Raw genomic sequence first — 24,353 nt, forward strand, 5'->3', positions numbered from 1 at the left:
ATCTTAGTCAAAGTCTTCTGGATATGCTTACTACTATCACTCCATTGTTCTGGACACTCTGCTTCTATTCATGGACATTCATTGGACGCCCATTTTTTATCTCAGTTGAGAAGATACATAGCACCAAGCATGGTGGGTTGGTATTATCAATAAAGTAATCACAGCAAATTCCCACTCATGGCTTCATTCTTTCAAAGCCCAACAAGTGTCAAGTGCCTAATACCTCATATATCTTTGATCTCTGCTCAACTGTCCTTTGCAGGAGTAAAGCCTACCTGCACTAGAACAAACACCTGGCTTTATGCAACAATTCTCCATATCCTTCACTAACAATGATACCCAGAGGGGAAGAGAAAATTCTCTCAGATAAATTCCAAGTTCTGTGACGAGAATTTACAGTGCGTCTTCAGAGAGCTCACTGAACAATTTTAAGACTCACAGTTTTAATCTTTTTTTTTTTTTTTAAAGAAGGTATATCATATAAAACAATGCCAAGATAATTACACCTCCAGCTTAAAAATATGCTGGAAGATATTTTCATCCCATCCTCAGATACATGGCACCTTTCATTTCCAGGGATGCTCTATTTCAGTAGTGTTGTCGTCATTCAGGACACTATTATTTGAAGAGACTCATGTCATGGTGATGGTCACAGACATGCAGATGTGGAATATCTCACATATAAACACGCTTCCTCTTTCAAAATGAAAAAAAGAATCTTTGACCAAAATGTTCAGTAATGGTAGCCAGGCTCCATCCAGTTCTTCTAGTCTGATGGAAATGGAGGCAGTTTTTCATGGAGGCAATTAGCCACACATTTCATTTCTTCCACCTATTCCTAACTCTTTTTCTTCCATTGCTCCATGTGAATAGAGACTAATTGTTGTACTTGAATGGCCACCTGCAAGCTTTTAAGACCTCAGGCACTACACAACAAACTACTAGATAGAACAGAAGCACTAAACAGGCTATTAGGCCAATTAACTGGTATGGCCCATGAAACTCTGATCGTAAACCTCCAAACCAAGAAATCAAAACCCATTAAGTGTTTGGTGGTTGTACCTAAGCAGCCTCCGTTTCCATGAGACCAGAAGATCTAGATGGTGCCTGACTACCATTACTGAACATTTTGATCAAAGATTCTACAGAAGAATCGTGATCAAAAGGGATAAAATGTAGAACAGAATTTAAAATTCCCACTGATTCCAGCTTTCCAGAGCCACAGAGGCTAGGATGACCCCCCAAAACTATTGTCCTGAGATAATCTTTAAACCTTAAACCAAAAATATACCCTGAAGTCTTTCTAAAACCAAACAATAGTTTAGCTTAATTAGTAAAGAATGTCTGCTTTGAGCACTGTGCTCTTCTAAAAACTGTATGGGATCAAGCTGACAACAGCAACAGGAAACATTAGATAGGAAGCTTAAAGGGTGGTGAGTTTGTATTTATGTCAATGAGGGAGGAACAACTTGGGAAAGGTGAGAATGGTTACACAACTTGAAGAATGTAACCAATGTCACTAAATTGTACATGTGGAAGTTTTTGAATTGGTGTACGTTCTGCTGTGTATATTCTCAACAACACAAAATAAAATAAACTATTAACAAAAATGAACAAAAGTACACAATTTAGAGGCTCTGGGCACCAGCCAACATGGAAAACTCTTAGAAAATTTCAGAGATGTCTTCAGGTTATCTAGAAATAAATTCAACTTTCCTTTATATTTTCCCCTCCAAATTTTCTAAAACCTACATAGAACCTACACAGCCAGTGACCAGTCCTATAGAGTCCCCCAACTTTCTAGCAATTATACCCTCGTCCTCCATTCGCTTAACAGCTAATTTTAAAATTCTTCCTCTATTTTTAAGTTCTGAAATTTACCCTAAATTATAACTTACAGTTCATCACCTCTTATTCCTGCTATGTGTCTATCTCCTCTGTTATAAACACATTTTTCTAGTTGTCCAAGGAAACAGATTGCTCCAAGAGGCAAGCATTTGAACCAAGGTATGTTTCCTTACTGCACATGATGTGAGCTAAACATTCACTGCCTGGTTAATTGAATTAGACAAGAAGTTTCTCCTCCCTTCAACTTCTGGAAACCCTGGTGGTACAGTGGTTAAGAGTTATAGCTGCTGACCAAACGGTCAGCAGTTCGAATCCACCAGGTGCTCCTTGGAAACTCTATAGGGCAGTTCTATTCTGTCCTATAGGTCACTATGAGTCGGAATCGACTCGATGGCAACTGGTTTGTTTTTTTGGTTTTCTTCAACTTTTATGTTTCTTCTCTGCCCCCAGCAGGTAGTGTTCAGAAGTCCACTCAAGGACACCACTGCAGAGGGAAAGACACTTGGAGATGGTCAAGGAATCTGTTATAGCCAAAACTTAAGTTCAAGCAGCTGGAAAATGTTCACAGCTAAGAGATTTTATCTGCCCTTCAATGATATGGACTCACCCAACTGTTGTAACATCTACTGAAAACTGTAACGCAAAGCTACAATTTTTGATGAAGATGGAAGAGAGAGGGTATGGGAACACCAAAATTGGCATCTTTTTAGAAGAAGTCAATTTAAAAAAAGATACCCATCTAAGATTCATTTAACCGTTTCTGCTTGTAATGTTTTATCAACAACTGGCTTAAGAAAACAGGATGAGCTGTGGCTACCAGCAACTTGTCTCCCCTCCCCTACATTGGCAGAAGCATTAAAAGGTAGCTATAATATGGTTGATAGGGAGGTATTAGTGTACTATCTTCCTGAAGTATGTAGCTGAGCCATGGCAAAAGCCTATGCTTAGTGTCACTTGTAGCCCTGACACTGGTGGTCCTTCCATCTCTCACTTGAAGATCATGACTTCAGAAAGGAGAGGGTGACATGAGATGGGAACAGCTAACTATTGACAATCTGCAGAAACAGCATATGCCTTCCTGTAATGTAATGAATCAGAACAGGCTTGCAACTGGAAGAGTCAATCCACATTCTGAAACTTGCTATGTGACTTTAAGCAGCTGGTTGAGCCTCTCTGAATCTGCTTTCTCATCTGGAAAAGGAGACAAGATGTCATCCCCAGATCTGCCAGGGAGATCATGGTTGTGAGTGGGCTTTGTAAACTTGTAGAACGTTAGGTAAATATCAGCTATTGTTAGCACCATCACCCTGGTCATCATCTCAAGACACAGAAAGGATATATGTCTGGTAGAAAATAATGAAACAGATATATAACAAAGGGAAATTTCACCAACTGCAGTCATTAGAGGAGCCCTGGTGTGAAGTCATTAAAGCACTCAGCTGCTAATCGAAAGTTTGGAGGTTCCAACCCACTGGCCCCTCTGTGGAAGAAAGCTGTGGCAGTCTCTTTCTGTAAAGATTATAGCCTTGGAAATCCTATGGGGCAGTTCTACTCTGTCCTATAGGGACACTAGGAGTCTGAATCACCTTGATGGAAACGGGTTTGCTTGTTTCTTTTGGTGCTGTAGTCCTTAAAATGGTCAAGTTTATTAGGTGCAGGAATGTTACTCCATTTCTCCCACCCAAGGAGTCTTAAGATAATTTATCTATGACAAGCTTCAGCACTTTTTTTGGAGAAGGGGCGTGTCCTGGGCAGTTACAGCATCTCTAGCTGTTTTAACCTGAAGTAATGTTGCCCTCCTACTCATACATTTATGCGTATACATAAAGGAGTATATACGTATACATATCTCAAAGTAAGTTGTAGATATGATACTTCATCCTAAACACTTCGTTATGTCAGGTAACTCCTAAAAACAAGAACATTTTCCTGCACAGCCAGAATACCATTACCATATTCAATAAATTAACACTGTTCTATTTTATTATCTAATGTATAGTTCACACTCAAATTTCTCTAACTTTTCCCCCAAATCCTTTACAGTTTTTTTTTTTTTTTTGGATTGAGAATCCAGTCAAGGCTCATGTCTAGCATTTGAATGACACGTCATTTCAATCACCTTTAATCTAACTTTTCTTATGTCATTGGCAATTTTGAAGAATACAGGTCAGTTGTCTTGAGGAATGTCCTGTCATCAGGGTTTGTCTAATTCCTCATGGCTGGACTGAGGTTAAACATTTGACTAGAACATAGGTGACATTGGGTATTTCCTACTACGTCATCAGTTGGCACATCGTGGTCATGCCATTATTGCAGATGTGAAACTTCATTAATTGGATAACAATGGTGTTCAACAGACCTCTCCAGTATAAAGGTATCCTGTTTCCTTTGTAATTGGTAAGTAAACTGTGAGTTGATCTTTTGATACCCTTTCTCAATATGTTTACATGCACCATAATTATAGTTATTCCTTAATGATAAAAAAAAAAGATGTTAAAAATGATGACAGGCTCCAAAAGAAGAATCAATTCATTCATGAATTATTCCACTTAAGGAAAAAGAAAATAGGAGGCAGCATGGGATGAAAGCAATATGACTGCAGGAGAACCTATTCTGTGACACCATTTATTTATATTTAGTCCCTGCTCACTCCCTGTGCAGCTTGTAGTCCAGCAGGAGACCTCTGAAACAACACTTAATTACCTTCAGCAACTCAACTGGTTTGAATGAAAACTCCAGCGTTAAATAAGCAAAGTGATGGAGGACGGGAGTAGGCAATGGGGTTCAGGTGGGGCTGGAGATGGCAGTAGAAACAAGAGTTCATTTGGGGTAGTGCTTGTGAACACTATTTCTGGTCTAGAATGGACTTATGGTAAAATTCTGACAGAGAGCAAGTGAGGACTCATACCACCTCCCTTGGGTCAGGCCCTCCTGATGCAAACACACTTCTGTGTAGCCTTCCTTCAGGCAGACTTATGGGCCCAGTCTTCTGTGCTCACATAGTGTATCGGTCACACTCAGCCCACTGCAGATATCCTTACTAAAATCCCTAACCCGTCTGCCTCTCCCCTGTCCTTCTCAGGAAGCTGTGAGCTCTGTGAGGGCAGAGTCTCTGCATCTGGGTGTCTCTAGCACCCAGCAGAGTTGCAGGCATAGAGCAGGTGCTCAGGAAATATTTCAGGAGCAGGGCAGTAAATGGAGCCCTGGTGGCACAATGGTTAAGCATTTGGATGCTAACCAAAAGGTCAGCAGTTTGAATCCACCAGCTGCTCCTTAGAAACCCTGTGGGACACTTCTATTCTGGGGCACTTCTGTTCTTTCCTATAGGGTTGCTAGGTGTTGGAATTGACTCGACAGCAACGGGTTTGGTTTAGTTTGGTAAAGCAGTAAATGGCAGTTCTGTTAATTATTACTTTGCATATTGCTACTACCTAGCCTGTAAAAGGTAGTGCTGGCATTCACACCAAGTCATTCTGGCCCCTGAACCCACATTCTTAACCCTTACCCATCCAACAGTTCCCATGGCATTTAATCTCAAGGTGTGCTGACTCATTATGAAAGGTAAAGTCCCTACCCATTGTTGTTGTTGCTGTTAATTGGTTCCAGCTCATGGTGATGTTATGTATAACAACGAAACATTGCCTGGTTCTGTGCCATACACATGATCGTTGCTATGTTCAAAACCATTGTTGTGGCTACTGCATCAATCCATCTCATTGAAGGCTTCTCTCATTTTCACTAATTCTCTACCTTACCAAACAAGATGTCTTTTTTTTAGTGTTCCATTTCATTTTTGATGACTTTAGTTTTCCTTGATTCATACTTTGTACATTCCATACTCATTTTGAGTCATGCTACACAAGCAAATGAAGGTCCTGAAGCTTTATCTACCCCCATTATTAAGGTCCACTCTACTTTGAGAAGGCTTCTTTCCCAGTCATATTTTGAGCGTCTTTCAACCTGAAGGGCTCATTTTCCAGCACTATATTGGACAATATCCTGTTGTTATATTTTTGTTACATGTATGTTGGGTTTTCATTGGATAGTTTTTGGAACTAGACTGCCAGACCCTTCTTCCAATCTGTCTTAGTCTGGAAGCTCTTCTGAAACCTGTCCACCATGGGTGATTCTGCTGGTGTGTGAAATATTGGTGGAGTAGCTTCTGGCCTCTAGAAACATATAGGCCACCACAGCATCACAAACTGACATATTGGTGGTAGCCCCAGCCCTTAGCCAGGCATTAAAAGCCCTCTTTAGATTGGTCCCACCTACTTCTCCAATCTTACCTCCCAATATTTGCTACTTCCAACATGGGCGCTCCAATCCAACTGGTTTATTCAGTGTTATGTCAAAATTACCCTCATCAGAAATAACCTCACTCTTCTACTATCTTCCCACTTCTAAATTTCAATTAGTATAATTTTAAAGCCTTACTCAAAGTCTAACTACTCCATAAACACTTTTTTATCCTTGCCTCTCTTTTTCTGAATCCTCGAAGAACACTGGCTGAGCCTCTGTTAAGCTGCTTGTAACTTTTTATCTTGTGTTATGATAAAACACCATAACCGTGTACATATATGAGACGACAAACACCTTTAAAGGCAAGCCCATGCCTGCCTACCTCCATATTCCCCCAAAATGCCTTCCAAGAGAGCCTGCACTTAACAGGCACTTGGTGGATTTTTCTGGACTAAGTACGTTTTTCTTGAATAACTCAGGCTTGCACTCATTATATTGCTTATTCTGTCTGGTTAGAAGAGAATACCCATCTCTTATTTTTCATTTGTCCAAAGCTGATCTCCTCCATAAAGCTTTTGCTAAATATCCAGCCTGGTAAGTTTTCCTTATCTTCTATAGTGTGGTGTTTCAATGCATAGAGCAAGAGCCTGGATTCTAATCCTAGTCCTGAACATATTAGCTATTGATGTGAAGCCAATTACTTAACAGTCTTGTGCCTCTGTTTCCTAACCTGGAAATTAATAATAGCATCTACTTCACAGGGTTACGTTTTCCTGTAAAGGAGTTAATTCATGTAAAGGACACAAACTGGTGACTGGCATATTACGAACACTCAACAAAAGTTAGCTATTATTCCAGATTCTCTCTCATGGTTAGTAACATTCATTTGGCAATGATTTTATACTGATTGGTGACATCTGTTTTATTGTTGCCAGGAACTTCTATCGGGTATTGTCAATAGATTTTTATATGGGCATATCTTGTTTTCTTAAATAAACTGTAAGCCCAAAACAGGAAGGGAGAACTTTGATTATTGATCATATTATACATGCCAAGAACTAGCCTAAGTGATTTGTATAAATATTTCATTCAATACTCAAAATAACAGTGTTATTATTTATATATTATAGATAAAACAAAACAAAAATGAAGATTTAGAGAGAGTAATTCATCCCAGTTTTTTAAGTCAGCAAGTAATTGAACTAGAATAGTTCTTGAAGACAAAGATACCATTTAATTTATGTCTGCTTTTCAGAGTGCTCAACATATATCCATTACATAATTCTATTCAATTTTCTTTATTGCTATGCATTTTATCGTGACGACATCTGAAGCATATATACTTGGTATGTTCACTTCTCATTTTGCTTGTTCCTTAATACTGAGTCCTTAGTTCTCATTTCTAACATGATTTTTTTTTAAGGTTTATCTTAAAACCCATTGTCGTCGAGTCGATTCTGACTCATAGCGACCCTATGGGTTTAACTTAGATTCCAATATAAACCAGCCTCCGCTGTAACAACAAGAGTATGACACACTTTTAGTGTATATATTTCTTATGTTGTGTCCACAGCAGCTCACAAATAGCAGACAATTCATAAATTTGTGCTGCACAACCGGGCAGTGTCTCATTCTGTTGTACATTGGGTAGTTAGGAGTCAGAACCAACAACAATGGACTGAATGGATTACTGGTTCACAGCTGTTCACTGGTTTGGCAAGGGAAAAAGTTAAAACAAAACAAAACAAAATAAAGCATACCTAGGGAACATCCTGTCCTGGAACTTGGATGGGGAAAGGATTGCAAGTGTGGAGTTTAACCAATGACCAATTCTACGTTTTGTGCATGAATCTTCAAGCCAATGAGAAACCTGAATGCACAAGAAACCCTATTTCTGCCTGATGGGAAGCTAATTAATTGCCAAAAAAATTAATAATTTAAGTCAAATTTTTACCACATTACCACTGAGATGTTTATACAAGCTAAGCAGATACCACATTTATGATAATCTCAGAATTGCTCAGTTGGGGGCGTATGCATACCAACTCCCATGCATCAGGACTCATGTACTTTACCAGCGGGGCTGATAATACTTCAAATTCCTATGTAAGGAAGTCAGAACAGGACATAGCATTCAGCAGTCAGCTCTGGACCCCACTCACCAAAGTATTCATCAGCAGGCGGATTCTCCATGTCATATAGCATCTTCTTGGTCAGGTGCTCGAGCTCATCTTCCGGACGGAATGAGGAGGGGGCAGCTGGAGGTCCCATAGACCCTGGGTGTCCACCCTGAAAAGCAGAAAACACCATGGTCCTTTAAATCCAACCTAGACATCAACAAAGGCAATCAGCCGGAAGAAGTCGTGTTTTGCATTGCAGAGGAAGAAGTACTGGAGATTAGGAGACCTAGGTTTTAAAAAATGTTATTACTTGTTCAGTGTCTGACCTTAGATGCATCACTTTATTCACTTGCCTTATGTAGAGGAGTCATCTAACAGGCTTTAGAAATCCATGTTTGTAACAGTAGGAATCTACTTTTCTGGCGGGGCTGTCAGGTAGCAAGCACTGTAATTATAAAGTCAAATTATTCAGGGTTCCTGCCTGCAACAACTCACAGTGTAGGATGAAACTGACAAGAAAACAGATCATTACAATAAAAAATAAAAACTAAAACACAGATATGAATCCAGTGCCCTGAGATGGGAGGAGCCTGCTGGACATGAGATGACATCTTAGTTAGATCTTGAAGGATAAATTGGATTTCACCAGATACTAAACAAAAAAAGAAAGGACAAAAGAAAGAAAGATAGAAGGAAGGAAGAAGGACCTTTTAAGAGCAGTATATATAAAAGAACATGTTTTTCAGCAAAAAATGGTAAGAAATAGAGGAGGAATAGACTTAGGAGTCCCTGAGTGGTACAAACAGTTAAGTGCTTGACTACTAACTGAAAGGCTGGTGGTTCACACCCACTGAAAAGGATCTTGGGAGAAAGACCTGTAATGTGCTGTAGAAAGCTCACAGCCTTGAAAACCCTGTGGAGCAGTTCTTTTCTACACACATGGGGTCACCATGAATTGGAATCGACTCAATGGCAATGGGTTTTAGAGCTAAGATGAGGCTAGAGAGGTGAGTTGAAGTCAGTGCCAGGATACTGTTTTTTAGACAACAGAGAATCATTCGTGGATTTTAAGGGCATGGCTAACTTTATCAAAGACAAGCTTCTGAAACATGCAAATGTGCGAACATCTTCAGACACCCAGGCCAATGACGCCTTAAAAATAGCCACCTGACATCATTTCTGAGCAATTTAAAGGATAATGTGTGTAAAAAGGACCCTAATTCTGTGGTGGAGACAGAGAACTGTTCTCTCTTCCTTCTGGGCATACAGTTAGACTATATCTCCCATCTTCTCTTGTTATACGTAGCCTGTGAGGCACAAGATGGAAGGAGCCTGGGTCCTGAGTTACAACAAGAAGGAGAGCCATCCACTGCCTCAAACTCTTAAAGGAGGAATACTAATTAGAATGAAATATGAAGTATGCTCAAAGGTTAAGGTTGAAAGTGATGGGTACGTGGGTTGTTTTATGTTGTTTCCATTTATATGTTTATGTATTTTCCTTTTTTTATAATAAAGATGTTTTCTCAGATATGAAAAATATAACTGAAAAAGTGTCAGGAAATAGAAAATGTCCAAGTAACTGCACCTGGCTCTTTCCTGCCATTGCTCTTTTCTTGCTAGAGGCGCAGGAGATTGTTATTTCCAGGAAGGCTTAATATGGACGTAACAGGTTAATGGGATCTAGGTCCCTGATAAAAGTTATGGGTGGGACAATGCAATAACAAGGACTACTTTTCGTACACAAAACACATTTGGGTAGAATCCTTGGTGAGCAAGGAAACTCTGCCAGTTTAAGAATAACCCAAATATCAGTGTCCTTCACATTTCTGTAACACTTTATGGTATTTTGAAGCACTTGTTACATTCTTACACAGGAACTCATAGTACAGAAGGCTTGACTATTTAGAATCTGTCTAATCTTGCAGTTGAACAGGCTTCAGCTGAGCTTCCAGACTAAGACAGACTAGGAAGAAAGGCCTGGTGATCTGCTTCTGAAAATCAGTAAGTGAAAACCCTGTGGGTCACAACAGTCCAATCACATCATGCGTGGGGTCGCCATGAGTTGAGGGCCAACTTGACAACAGCTAACGACAACTACAACAACAATCTTAGTTCTGCCTTTAACTTGTCTTGTAATTTTCATTCCCTGGGCCTTGGTGTCTTCATGTGTAAAATTTTTTCAAAGGCTCCTTTGATTTTATTCTCTCGGGTTTTTTGTGCCCATTATACGCAAGGCGCATAGCATTGCGGATGTGTATGGTGAAATCACAGATATTCACATTTACAGGTACTTTGTAGTTTATAAAAACAGACACACACTGAGTAAGTGGAAACCTCATTATGACAGAGGTTTCCACTTACAGACGTACTTAAGCCGCTTGTCAGCATCCCCCGAAACAATCCAGAACTTCATTCAGCATTCTTCATCTGAGTAAGCAGTGGGTAGGTCACAGGGTGTCTGCAGCCTACTGAACTTTCACTACAATGGGGCATAGAACCAAGAACACACGAAGGTTGATCAACCTGCCCTACCATCAGCCCCCTTGGATGGAGAAGGCAGGATCCCATTGGCACTCCTCAAGAATACAGGAAGCAGGGTAAACAGCCTGTACTAGGCAAAAACATCAAAGACGCTGGAGGAGAGGTGGAGGAATCCGGATCACCCACTACCTTGAATCTTAGCTGTCACATTTAAATATTTAAATACACTTCCTAAGGAGCCAGTTTACAACATGGCTTCCCATTACCTGGCCGTCATTTCAGCTTCTTCATACTGGCCTCGATATAGGTCATTATTCTCCCTTGAGTCCTTATGGGCTGTTGATTTCCCAGCTACTTAGTGCTAGATAACTCGAACTTAGTACAAGTCCCACCTTTACCAGCAAAGCAACCCTCCAGACAGATAAAACACCTGGAAAAGACGCCAAGATATTCAGAAAGATTACATGATAATGAACACGCTATGGCTCTGAGTACCAGAGCTGCTCATTTTTCTCTTGTCCATTTGTAACGATGTACAAGACGTTCCTCCTCTCAGAGGGAAAATAACTTCAATTATATGTTCTCGAAAAAAGAAACATGAAAATTATCTTCTTTTCAAAAGGTAGAATTAGCCCCGTTTTGGAGCTGAAGGCCTGCCAGGAAAAAAAAAATATATATATATATATATTTCTGATATTTTCATTCTTTTCTTTTCTTCCCCCTATTTAGCTGTGTCAAGTTTGCAGTTTGCAATTCCCTGTGGCTGCCTCTTCTTTCTGATACACTTCCCTCAATGTCTCACTATTTAATGGAAGGAGCAGTTCTCTCTGGCCAAGAGCAGATGACTGCCGGATACATATTCTGCCTCAGATTAAAAGAACTGGCCACAAGGCAATGAGCTGCAGAGAATTAAGGGAGGGTGGGAGGATTGCCTATTTGTCAACAATTAGAAACCCACAAATGAAAATTCCTCGCAGTTTCATGTCAGTAGAAAAGTATGCTCTTGGTTTTTCTATTCATAAATTCCATTTCCTTGCAGGATGAATGGTGAGAGCATAAAATCAAAGGCCCAGAAATGTTGCCTTTAGAAGTTTGAATCTAGCTTTGAAACCCATTCCAGCCAGCCTTTAACTTTCAATTTTGATTTTCCCTTTCTCATGCCCTGTACTGACGCCTCTAAATCCCCTGAAGCCACAGTTGGAGTCCTACCCAGGGACTGATGATGGTGAATTACAACATGGTGGGCTGCAGGAAGATTTACTGTAGCCAGGGGAGAGGGCTGAGCCTCCACTAAGGCAGCTGTGGTGCTTTCCAACCTGAGTTTTATGGTGATCCAGCCTGAGCTGAGGGAAAGTGACCTCTCTCCACACACACCTCCCTCAGTCTCCATGTGTCAAAACAGCCTCAAGAGTGTCTAGGCTTGGAGCAAGCTTGCTCTTATGGCTTGACATCTAGGGCATTAGGTAAGTTCCCTGAGAGCGTGCTTCCCTATTATTGATTTTTCTCATCAATAAACTAGAGAATAATAATACGTAACTTGTATGAAGAAACCTTGTAAAGCGTTAAACATCAAATAAATGGCCATTATAATTACCAGAAGGGACAGATCACACACCACTAACAGACAAGGCTTTTGCCTTGGACTTGGAAGGTTTGCAGAATAATACCTCTTCAGTAACTTTCCACTTTCCGATTTGCTGATAAAGTACTTCGGTGTAGGAGACCTGAATTTCACATTAATTGTTGCTTTAGCAAGAGATGTAATTATTCCGAGTACTTTATCTATAAATCTTAAAATGCATGATAGTTGGTGAATGCATGCTTTGCTGGCTCTCCAAATTGTTCACCTCTCCACATCACAGGCTTTGACACCAGAAGAGAAATAGTAAAGTAGGGCTTATGTGAGCTAATCAAAGCAGAGCAGTCTTCTCTTACGCTTTCCTACCTGGATTCATCAGGCAGATGAGGTACAACCACTGATGCTATCTCACTTGGTAGGCAGGAAGTAGGGAAGGCATGTGTGCAGCAGTAGCCCCAGATTATCAGGGTTAAGGAGAAGCTAGGTCAAAGGATCTCTTGCCAATCTAATTCACTGTTGTCACTTCACTGCTTTTTCTGTACTCCCAGGTGGGCTCTCCTTAAATAATAAATCAAGCTGCCTAAGCAGGGGGAGAAGATCTTTCTCAGTATTTTCTCCTCTGATGTCACTACACATTCCTCTTACACCTGGCTAAAGGAAGCTATTTTCACAATACTAAGGCTAAAACTTCCATGCCTTTTCCCGTTAATTAGGACTTATTATGCTTCTTAGGCATAATAGGTTTGGTATAACAAGAGTAAGATAATCCAAGACATGATTTCCATTGGTTGGCTTCACCTCAACAAGACTCATGGAAGTTTGATGAGTTGAATGAACTATTGTTCAAAGTTGAGTTTCCAAACTAAACCATGTCTTGGTCTTTTCTGTGTCCCACTAGGGCTTGGCAGTGACTTTCCCTAGATGTTGCATCTTTATTTGACTCCTGGAACAATGCAAAGGGCTAGCTGCTCCAACATTGGGAAGAAAGGTTTTACTACAACCCACCCCATCGTCCCATAGAAAAGTTATCCTTAATCAGATGGTGCACTTTTAATAAAGTTGTATCAAAGAAACACCATGGTGTTTCTCCTACCTGGGCTGGATGATGGTGGTTCTAATTCACTGTCTGCTCAGGGTGAGGTTTTACCAATCTCTTGTTTTTAGATATTTAGCTTGTCTTACATTTCTAACCATTATAACATTAAAAAGATGAAAGAATATTAAAATAGTACATCTGATAATCCCAAATGTATAAAAATACACATGAAAAGTGCCAGGGTGTGTGTCTATGGAAGTGTAGAAAAAATTACTAAAAGGAAATATCCTGAAATGCTAAGAAGACTTAAGTCAGGATGGTGGGATTATGAATAATTTTTAAAAATTAGTAATTTTAAAATTATCCAAATAGTACATAGTAAGAAAAGAAAAAAAGGATGGCCCTTAAAATAATAAAATAACAAAACATATACTTTGTAAAACATGGAGTTCCAGTCTTTTCTTCAGTATTTTCAGGTATGAAGCCAAGAGGGACTTGAGAACTCAAAAGTGTGGACGATTTTTGAGAAAAAAAAAAAAAAAAGAAAGACACCTATATTTTCAGTCTGATATGCACAGAAACACTTTCCTACCATACAAGCTGTTTCTATCTAGTGGGCTTGACAGATGCCTGAACGTGACACAAGACACTGAAATAACATGCAAATCACTTTTCCGTTTTAATATGCAAACACGACGCTTGGCACATCACTTTCCATGGCTGAGGTAAATTTCTGTTTTTGAGTTTTTCGTGGGAAATGCAACCCAGCAAACAAATGGTTAACTCCCCATATTTCACCTCACACATGGTGGTTTTCATTTGAGTCAGAGGGGTTCTTGCTTAGGCACTTTGGATGCAAAGAAACGGCCTGTGTTTTGTTCAATAACAATGCCACCCAAGGCAAACAAGTCCATCCTCTGCAAGACGCACTGTTCTCCCTGATCAAATTGCATTTTGGTGCCTCGGCAGGGAGGCAGGCAAAGTGCCTAGATGAGAATGACAGAGAAAACGGTGTTTTTTGCTTGACCGGTGAAAATCAAATCCAAGTACAGTAGCTCAACAGGGTGAGAAGGTTGGCTTCTAGCCAGTGACAAAGAAGTGACAGGAGTCAAGTCTCTGTTTCCAGGACATTTGAGTGGTGTTGACAGTGTAGATTCTGCTTAAATTCACATTCAATTATCCACAAATACTACTAACTACACATTAAGGTGGTCATCAAAATAAGTGAGATACACCCAGTTGTAGAAATTTATAATCCAGTCAGGAAATCGAGGCGTTTAAGGGAGAAATAACAGAACAAAGCAAAAATTGAATGTTGACAATAATCAGTATGGCTTGTTGTTATTCTTGTTAGTTGCTGTCCAGTTGATTCCAACTTATGGAGACTCTACATGTTACAGGATAGAACTGTTCCATAGGGTTTTCTTGGATGATATTAATGGAAGCAGATCGCCAGGCCTTTTCTTCCATGGTACTTACTGCTGGGTGGGTTTGAACCACCAACCTTTAGGTTAGCAGTCAAACTCCAACCATTGATGCCACCGAGGGACATAATCAGCATGGCTTGTTAGCTGCCTTTGATTCCATTCCGACTCATGGCGACCCCATGTGTGCAGGGTAGAACTGCTCCACAGGGTTTTGAAGGCTATGACCTTTCAGAATCAGATTGTTAGCCTGTCTTCCTAGGTGCCTCTGGGGGGTGTTCAAACCCCTAAACTTTCAGCTAGTCCAGCTCTTAACCATTTGTGCCATCCAGGGACTCAAAGTATAGCTTAGAGATACGAGATACTAGGGTCTGCCTACCTGGGTTCAAATCCCATACCCACTACTTGCCAATTGTGTGATCCAGGCAAGCTGCTTAATTTCACTAATTAGTTGCCTCAACCATAAAATGAGGTCAATAGGATTTACCTCATAAATTAAATGAGATGGTCCATGTAAACCCCTTACTGTCTGTACCAATTAAGTGCTAAATTATTATTATCCACGAAGATATGTCATGCTTGTATAAATATCACTTGAGTGTATCAACAGGTGATACGAATTCAGAGCAGAAAAGGGGGCGCAGTAGGCTGGAGCATACCAAAAAGACATCAGGAGGATAAGGGGCCTGAATTAGGACGTAAAGGAGGGATGAAATTCACAGAAACTAAGGGGTATTCTACTCCTTCATGGGTTAAAAACAACCCTTTACATCTGAATGCTCATTCAAAGTCAACAAGAAGCCTCAATGCAACATTCATACGCTAGATCATTTAATACATTTCAAAGTCCAAAAGGAAACCTTGGTGACATAGTGGCTAAGAGTTCAGCTGCTAACCAAAAGGCTGGCAGTTCAAATCCACCATGCGCTCCTTGGAAACCCTATGGGGAAGTTCTACTCTGTCTTACAGGCTCGATATGAGCCGGCATCAACTTGACGGCACTGGGTTTGGTTCTGGTTTTAAAGTCCAAAAACGTGGTGATGTTATGAAACTCGTTTTGTTATCAAGAAACAAAAGAAGAAAAGTTAAGTAACTTAGCCGACATCACACCCATAATAAGCGGTAGAGCCAGGAGTTAAACACAAGTCTTCTGATCCAAGCTCAGTGTTTTTCCACTAATTTACAGCTGCTTCTATATATTCATTTAGAAATATGAAACTTACATGATCTATCATAAAGGTTAATCAAGACAGTCAACCTCACTGATTAAAGCATGATGCTAATTATACCAGAGCTCGGAGACCAATGTGGCCCCTTTTACTTTCAGAACCACTGATTGTGGTGTAACGGGGAAAGTGTGGGATTCGGAAGCAGAAGAAGCTGGTTCAAACACCAAGTTCTATCACTTATTTTGTGTAACATTTCCCAAGTATTTTTTTTTTTAACTGTTCTTAACATTAGCTTCTGTAAATGGGGGGTGATGGAGGAGGCAGGGAAGAGGGGAGGCCTTCACTTCAGGGTCGTTCTGAGGAATACCTTAGATGATACATGGCATGTGCTAATATTTAACAGGGTTCATGATTATTTGTATTACAGCCTCACAAACAGACTGTCAAATCTGAGCCGTGGCTGCCTTTCAAACGTGGGAGGAAGGTGGAAGACAGAATATGAATGACTCAGTGTCATTCATCAGCAATGCTGCTGAGGGGAACAGACATCACGCTTTGACAATCTAAAAGCCCAGTGTTGGTGTCAGGCGATGTTGAGGTGGTTCTGACTCACAGCAACCTTATGTACAACAGAACGAAACACTGCCTGGTCCTGTGCCATCCTCACAATTGTTGCCATGTTTGGGTCCATTGTTGCAACCACTGCGTCAATCCATCTCGTTGAAAGTCTTCCTCTCTTTCACTGACCTTCTACATTATCAAGCATGATGTCCTTTCTCCAGGAACTGGTCCCTTTGGACAACATGTTCAAAGTATGTAAGACGAAGTCTTGCCATCCTAGCTTCCAAGGAGCACTCTGGCTGTACTTCTTCCGAGACAGATTCGTTCGTTCTGGTAGTCCATGGTATATTCAATATTCTTTGTTAACACCATATCTCAAACCTATCAACTTTTCTTCTGTCTTCCTTATTCACTGTTCAGCTTTTGAATGCACAAGAGGTAACTGAAAATATCACAGCTCGAGTCAGGTGTACCTTGGTCCTTAAGGTGACCCCTTTGCCTTTTAATACTTTGAAGAGGTCTTTTGTAGCAGCTTTGCCCATTGCAATACATCATTTAATTTCTTGACTGCTGCTTCCGTGGGTGTTGATTGTGGATCCATGTAAAATGAAATCCCTAACAACTTCAATCTTCTCTCTGTTCAAAGCCTAATAGCATTTATTATTTCTAATCAGTTATCTACCATGATTAAAATAATAGTAATTCTGCTGAAGGAATTCTTTACCATTCTCCATGAACTCTGAAAGGCAGAAATACTTTAGTGTTTAATTTATGTGTTTATTGATTTATAATTTATGAGACTGAAAATAAGTAAGGTATACTAAATGCTTAACAGGTGCCAGGCAGTGCTCAAAATACTTTATATGAGATGACTAGTGATTCACCACAACAACCCAATCAGCTGGTTACTATCCTGACTTTACAAATGAGAAAACTGAGGCACAGGCTACCTTGATAATAAGCACAATCTGGAATTTGAATGCAGTCATCAAATCTAGAAAGCACGCACTTCACCACCACCCAAACTGCCTTGTCTTCTCGGCTCATCTACTTCATTATGGAGGAATTTGATAACACGTCTACGTGTTTTTAGGGGAACTTAATAAGATATTACAAAGTCTTGAACTATCAACGGAACCTTTTAGGAACAAACACTACTTTTTATGATATAGTATTTGCTTTCTGTACAAAGGCAGCCACCAAGGCTATAGCAAGCACCTGAGGCAATTCTGATGCAGATGGTTTGAGGACAAGACTTTGAGAAACCTGGCCTTTTTAATGTCCTTTTCACCCTGGTTAAGAGCTATGGGTGCTAACCGAAAGATCGGCAGTTCAAATCCACCAGCCGCTCCTTGGAAACCCTATGGGGCAGTTCTACTCTGTCCCATAGGGTCACTATGAGTCGGAACTGACTTGACAGCAAACGGTTTTAGTTTCTTATTCACGCTTCAGCAAAAGATGGAGAACTGCTCTGCAAAGGACTACTTCCTTCACCAATCTCTGATATAAGCTGGGTGATTAATGCTAAATCTTATACTAGCCAAAGGAAATAATAAATAACACTGTATTTAAAGGTCTGCAAAAGGGAAAGACATGTAAAAGACACCTTCTCTCTCATATGAAAAGCTAAAGGATAGTCAAGTTTCTCAGTGACCAAAGTGATAACGTTATCTGCTGCATTCTGGCCTAAACATGCATAAAACACTAAGAAATCAGTCGGGGACTTCTACAAGAACTTAGGCCTCTCCAAAATGTGCCAAGCAGTAGTCTAATTGGGAGGCAATTCTCTCTGCGAGTTTCAGAAACAGAAGAGACACTGGGATCATGTAGTGGCAAAGGAATCCCTTCCTTCGTTTTGAGAAAGCTGAGCATCACAGAGGGGAATTGAGTTGTCCAAGGTCATCTGGAAAGTGAGGGGTAAAATCGAGAAGAAAGCTCCGATCTGGAGAGCAGGTCTCATTCCAAACTATTTTAGTCCTCTTTCCACCATGAAAGATTCACTCAGAACGGTGACGCATTCTTGATGCCCTGTAAAGTAGCTCATTCTTGGCAAGCATTTTGGGAGCCTTAATCTACATTTATGCAGCATTCTGAGATCCTGAGATGGAAGTTGCTATAAAGTGAAAATTATTGCTGTTATTCTCGGCGAGCCGACACAGACTGACAACAGCTGGCACCAACAGATGTGGTCCACAGAGAATTCTGTCAGCCTGCACTGGTGCCATCCCTTTTAAGTCGCCTGTTCCTAGACTAACAAAGACTGTTTCTTCTCAGTCTATGTGGTCCCCAGGGGCTTCTTATTGTTGTGGATGAGTCCAGAGCAGGGCTTCTAACCAGTTTGAAAGAACTAGTTGGAAGCCCTGGTCCTGAGCCCTAAATAAACTGACCTCAGTCTTGCCTCTCTTCCTTCTTCTCAACCACATTTTCCAACATTTTAGAGGGTAATGCTTCTGTTCTATGAGAAGGAAATTTAACGAGCCCTCGCAAGGGGATTTTCCAGGTCCTAGGCCTCATACAATGTCTGAGGGTTATGATAAGAAGTAACATTCGGCTAGCTGCCATGGAGTGGATTTTGAGCAACGCCGAGTGTGTCCAAGTACAAATGTGTTCCATACGGTTTTCAACGGCTGGTTTTTTGAAAGTAGATGACCAGAATTTTCTTCTGAGGTGCCTCTGGGTGGTTAATGGACAAGTACATTCCGAGAGCCATTTATACCACTCAGAGACTCCCAGTAACATTTATGCTGTCAGTATTCTGTGCATGCATAATCTCCTTTAACCTTTGAAATACTCCCATGAAGTACTTTTGTTACCCCTCTTTACAGATAAGGAAATTGAGACACAGGGAAGCTAAATAACTTGCTCAAGGTCATAGAGTTGGTATGAGAAGGAACTAGAATTTGAACCCAACCACACTGATTCCAGAAACTGCCTCCTAAATTCTAGTAACAGGAGATTAAGTCCAGGAAGGTCAGCGTCCAAAGTGTTGTTCTAATTGGAATGCCATAGCATACAAAGGGTCATTACCACACCAGCACTCTGAACACTGTTACAAATGCAATATACCTCACCATTTCTATCATTTTAACGATCCTGGGTCAAATAAGGTTAGAAATGCAAAATACCATGACACATGGGCTTAAACTGTGGTTAAGGTATAGCTGATACTATTTCCTCTCTAGGGAAAAGATATGGGAAGAAAAGCCCTAAAAACCAAAAGGAGAGGGTTTTGAATAAAGATAACAACTGTGATCAGAGGTAACTTTAATTAAAACCAAAACAAAACAAAAAAACCAAAACCATTGCTGCTGAGTTGATTCCAACTCACAGGGACCTTATAGGACAGAGTGGAATAGCCCCACAAGGTTTCCGAAGAGCAGCTAGTGGATTTGAACTGCCGAACTCTTGGCCAGCAGCCGAGCTCTTATCCATTGTGCCACCAGGGCCCCTAACCTTAATTAAAACAAACAAACAAGCCCAGGGCCATAGAGTCGATTCGAACTCATAGCGACCCTATAGGACAGAGCAGAACTGCCTCAAAGAGTTTCCAAGGAGCAGCTGGTGGATTAGAAATGCCAACCTTTTGGTCAGCAGCCAAGCTTTTAACCTCTGTGCCACCAGGGCCTCTAACCTTAATTAAAACAAACACACAAACAAACAAACACACAAACAGAAAAACAAATAAACCCAGTGCTATCGAGTGGATTCCAACTCACACGGACCCTATAGGGAAGAGTAGAACTGCTCCCATAGGGTTTCCAAGGAGCAGCTGGTGAATTTGAACTGCCGACCTTTTGGTTAGCCGCTGAGCTCTTAACCACTGTGCCACCAGGGCTCCTACTTAAAATGTACAGGCATTGTGCCAAGTGGATGTTTTACAAGCTACAGGTAATATCATTAGCCTCCTTCTACAAACAAGGAAATGGAGGAGGAAGGATGGTAAGCAGGTTGACTAACTCTCCCAGGTAGTACCAGCAGAGCCCAGACTCAAGCCATGGTGTGTCCAGCTCTAGCACTGGTGTTCTTCACCACTGAACTACCTCTAGAAGAGGGACCATGATGCAGGAGAGAGGAACGCCTCGACTCTTTCCTTATTCTACCTGCTTCCAACTACAGGGCTTTCGGGAAGTATTTATAGACTTGATCTCTGTTTTACCCTGCTTTTTATCATCCTTTAAAATGTGCTATTCCTTGTGCGAGAAGGGGACAGAGAAATTAGGCCAACTTTTCAATTCCAACTGGTAGATGAAAGAAATACTGAATATTTTTTCGAAACATTAAGAAAAAAACGAGAGGTAACACTGGGGAAAAAATGAAAACTTCTCCTTAAGTGCAGTAGACACTTGGAAGCAATATAGTATTTTCCACTTCAAAGGATACTTCATGCAACCATTTCTATGGCAAATTTAGACGTTTATAGGTTTAGCCTTACCATGCTCTAGCGTCCAAAGGAAAAGCCTAACACAGAGCAAACAGTAAGGAGATTAGGTCATGAGGCTGGGATGTCAGGTACTGTAACAAACACTGGGCTTAAAAGCCAGAGGGCTGGGATTTGAGCCCCAAATCTGCACAAATAAGCCACATGGCTTAGCATGTGCCACATAATCTCTCCAGGGCTTACCGGTCTATTCTGGACCAGGTGGATTCTATGTGCGCTTTACAAGGTAGGTGTGAAGAGGGCCTTTGGAGGCATTATGTCGGCCTTTAAGAGTTTCTCAAATGTATCTGATGACATCTTGAATGGCATACACTCTGTATAATGGAATAGATCTACACTGTGACCAAAGTCAGGGGAACAGACAGGGCAATTTCCTAGCTCAGAGAAGCACATCAGTCTTGGAAATCCCATTCTGCATTTCTTGAGGTCATTCATTCACTGAGCCAAAAATTGAACACAGATCATCTGGTATACCATCATGTGCCAACCAGACAGAAAGCACTAATATTTACTCACAGTTTTTCTGATGCAACAGCAAGCCTCCTACAAAAGGAAGCATGACCTGTACGATCCTGAGCAAGTCACTTCCCTTCTGTGGGCCTCAGTGGCCCCAGTGGTGAGCGCTCACCCCTGCCACATGAACCTCAGAGACTTCATTAGGAATGAGTGAGACTGATGAACCATGAAAATGCTCTGAAAACAATAAGGCATCAAGCAAAGGTGAGGGGCAGCCAACACCTCCTGTTTAAGGCCACTGTGAGAAGGACTCCATCATTTCTAAACACACTAGCTCAAGCCAATCAAGCTCTCCTGCCGAGAGGATTTGTTGCCTTCGGTGAAATAATGGCATTCTGGCTGGAGAGGAAATTGCGTCATCTTCTTTTGACTTTGGTTCTGACTTTTACAAAATACGTGCCCAGGATTCAAGGATGGGGTGTGAAACCCAACACTGGCCTTGAGCTTAGATCACAGCCTGGAGTAAGTGACTTGTTCACTGAGCTGAGAAGGGACCTGCTAAGTAAACATGGTGGTTGCCAACAATAAATATGGTGGCTGAAATCCTCCCAACCCCAGGACACCAGAGTACACAGGCTCTCCAGTCACCCAGGCAGCAGAAGTGTCCTGAATATATACCTACCATGTGGCTGGCACTGTGAGGCAGAAGAGCACATAGAGTTCCTGCTGGGGGAAGCATGTGTCAGCCTTCTCTTAGTTAATTTGTACAGCTCCCTGATGAGTACACACTGCTAGCCCCAATTTCCAGATCAGTTAACTCAGGCGAATAAAGTAAAAATAATAAAGCTAGGATTGTAATGCAGGTCCAACTCTGAAACTTAGGCTTATTATTAGTATTTTTTTTTCCAGTTGAACAAAAGTGCCTGCCCTCCAGGAGCTCACAATCTAGTGGGAAAGTCAGAAAGGCAACTCAATAGACTGTGAGCTCCTTGAGGGCAAGGACCGTTTTTCATTCATTCTTGTGTCTTCAGAACCAAGTACAGCGCCTACCATGCAGAAGGCATGCAACAAGTGTTTGAGAATGGGTAAACCATAATGAGATGTTTTCCTTTGTAAAATGCAAATCTAATTATATTACTAACCTATACTCACATATGCCTCTAAACTCTGCTGGCCGCTTTCTGCCAATCCCGAGCATTACTTAGAAAATTCTTTGCAGCCCTGTCCACATAGCTGCATCTTCTTTGATTCCCTTCCACATCCTCCATGTACAACCTTCATCATCCAGCCACTCTGGCATCATACAGACGGTGTTCGACAAATGTTCACTGAATGAATTAACAAGTCAAAAAAAAAAAACAAAAAAAAAAAAACCAGTGCCGTCGAGTCAAAGAAGGGATATATCTGGTCTATATCTGAGGTACAAATACAGTAGCTCGTGAATACCAAAAGTAGATTTATCTAACTGAAATCATCAGGAGACAAGGCATTTGATTTGGGCCATGCCACTCTAAAATCTCAAAGGCTGGATGACATTGCACAGAAAAAGTCAATCCTCTTTGACTATTAATTAACAAATGACATCAGAACAAAGCATTTTTCTTTAAATCAGAATATAAGCTATGTCAAATTTCATCTCCTCTTAAAGGGTATGGGTTTAGGCCAAAAGCCCATCACATAGATTATTGTTTTTCTCCTCCAAAGTACTTAGGGAAAATTAAGTCGCATCTGGCACTCCACAGCTCTCAGCAAGGTCATGGTTCTTCTGCAGCCATGCCTGGGGCAGTTGAGGTAAGATCAGTTTTCCAAAGGAAGAAACATCAGTCATCCTTGAAAACAAGGGTCAGCAGGACAGGGGACGCTCCAAAGTTAGAGCTTCCATCCTTGAACCCAAATTAGAGAAGACCATGGCCTACTGGAAGGGAGACAGGAGATCTGCCTCTATCGTACTGTGAGGTGTTAGGCATATCACTCGGTTTGCTGATCTGTAAAATGAGGCAGCTGCCACTGAACTAGATGATCCCCCATAATTTGGAAACTGGAAATGAGAGAACATGGAGAAAAGAGATGAGTTCTTACTGAGTACACCAACGTGAAAAAGACTCGTATGAAAGCCAACGAATCGCTTGATTATTTTGACAGCAGGCAAAACTAACAAAATCTCCATCCTTTCAGAGAGCCTGACATTCAGCCTTTCACAACAATACAGAGATTTCCCCTCAGCTACACTCAGCAGATACCTTCGCTTTTCCCCAAGCTGAATTCTTAAGGCCCCTGTCTAACATCAACCTGAAGACTAGCAGCAGCTTTCAGATATCTGATGTTGGGTCCCTCCTCCTTTTTTCTTTCCTGACTGCACTTGTCACACTGAGATAATAGATCCAGCAGAAGCAGAGCACGCTTGTTGGGTACTTGTTTTTCATCGACTCTTCCCATGGTCACTTTGAGAGCATGCCGACGTCCTCCTTTTGCTTGCCCCTTCTCTAAACCACCAGTTGTCATCAAGTAGATTCCAACTTAGAGCGACCACATGTGTTCCAGAGTAGAACTGTGCTCCATAGGGTTTTCATGGCTGTGACCTTTCAAAAGAGATTGCCAAGCCTTTCTTCTGAGGCCCCTCTGGATGGGTTCCAATCATCAAACTTTCAGTTAGCAGCCGAGTGCTTCTCCATTTGTGCCACCTAGGGGCCTCTACATAAATGAGGGGTTCTTAATCCTGGCTGCCTATCAGAATCACTTGGGGAGCTGAAAAATCACAAGGGTCAAGCCTCTCTCTCAACAACAATAAAAATAACACCACTTAAATGGTATCTCTGGGGATGGAGCCCAAGAGATACTTAGAAGTATCTTAGAAGGTTCCCCAGTTGATTCTGGTGGGCAACTGGGGTCACGGACCATTGGTAGTTTAAACATTGGCAGTCATATACAGTGTTAATTTGTCCCTCATTTTATTGCTTGGCATATCTTTGGGGAATCGGTATCCACGATTCCCATTAGCTTTC

General features: G+C 41.1%; 1 protein-coding gene across 14 annotated transcripts in view; it reads right to left on the reverse strand.

Annotated features, from left to right (window-relative positions):
* The window catches only part of LPP (LIM domain containing preferred translocation partner in lipoma), a 778,646-nt gene that overhangs the window by 184,445 nt on the left and 569,848 nt on the right, over nucleotides 1–24,353 (reverse strand). For all 14 annotated transcript variants that reach the window (XM_049854166.1, XM_049903764.1, XM_049852891.1 and 11 more), the window contains one exon: nucleotides 8,250–8,376. In XM_049854166.1, coding sequence (XP_049710123.1) covers nucleotides 8,250–8,376 — 127 coding nt within the window. The remainder of the gene's footprint in view (nucleotides 1–8,249; nucleotides 8,377–24,353) is intronic.

This window comes from Elephas maximus, chromosome 1 (assembly GCF_024166365.1).
Source record: "Elephas maximus indicus isolate mEleMax1 chromosome 1, mEleMax1 primary haplotype, whole genome shotgun sequence".
Classification (NCBI taxonomy): Eukaryota; Metazoa; Chordata; class Mammalia; order Proboscidea; family Elephantidae; genus Elephas; species Elephas maximus.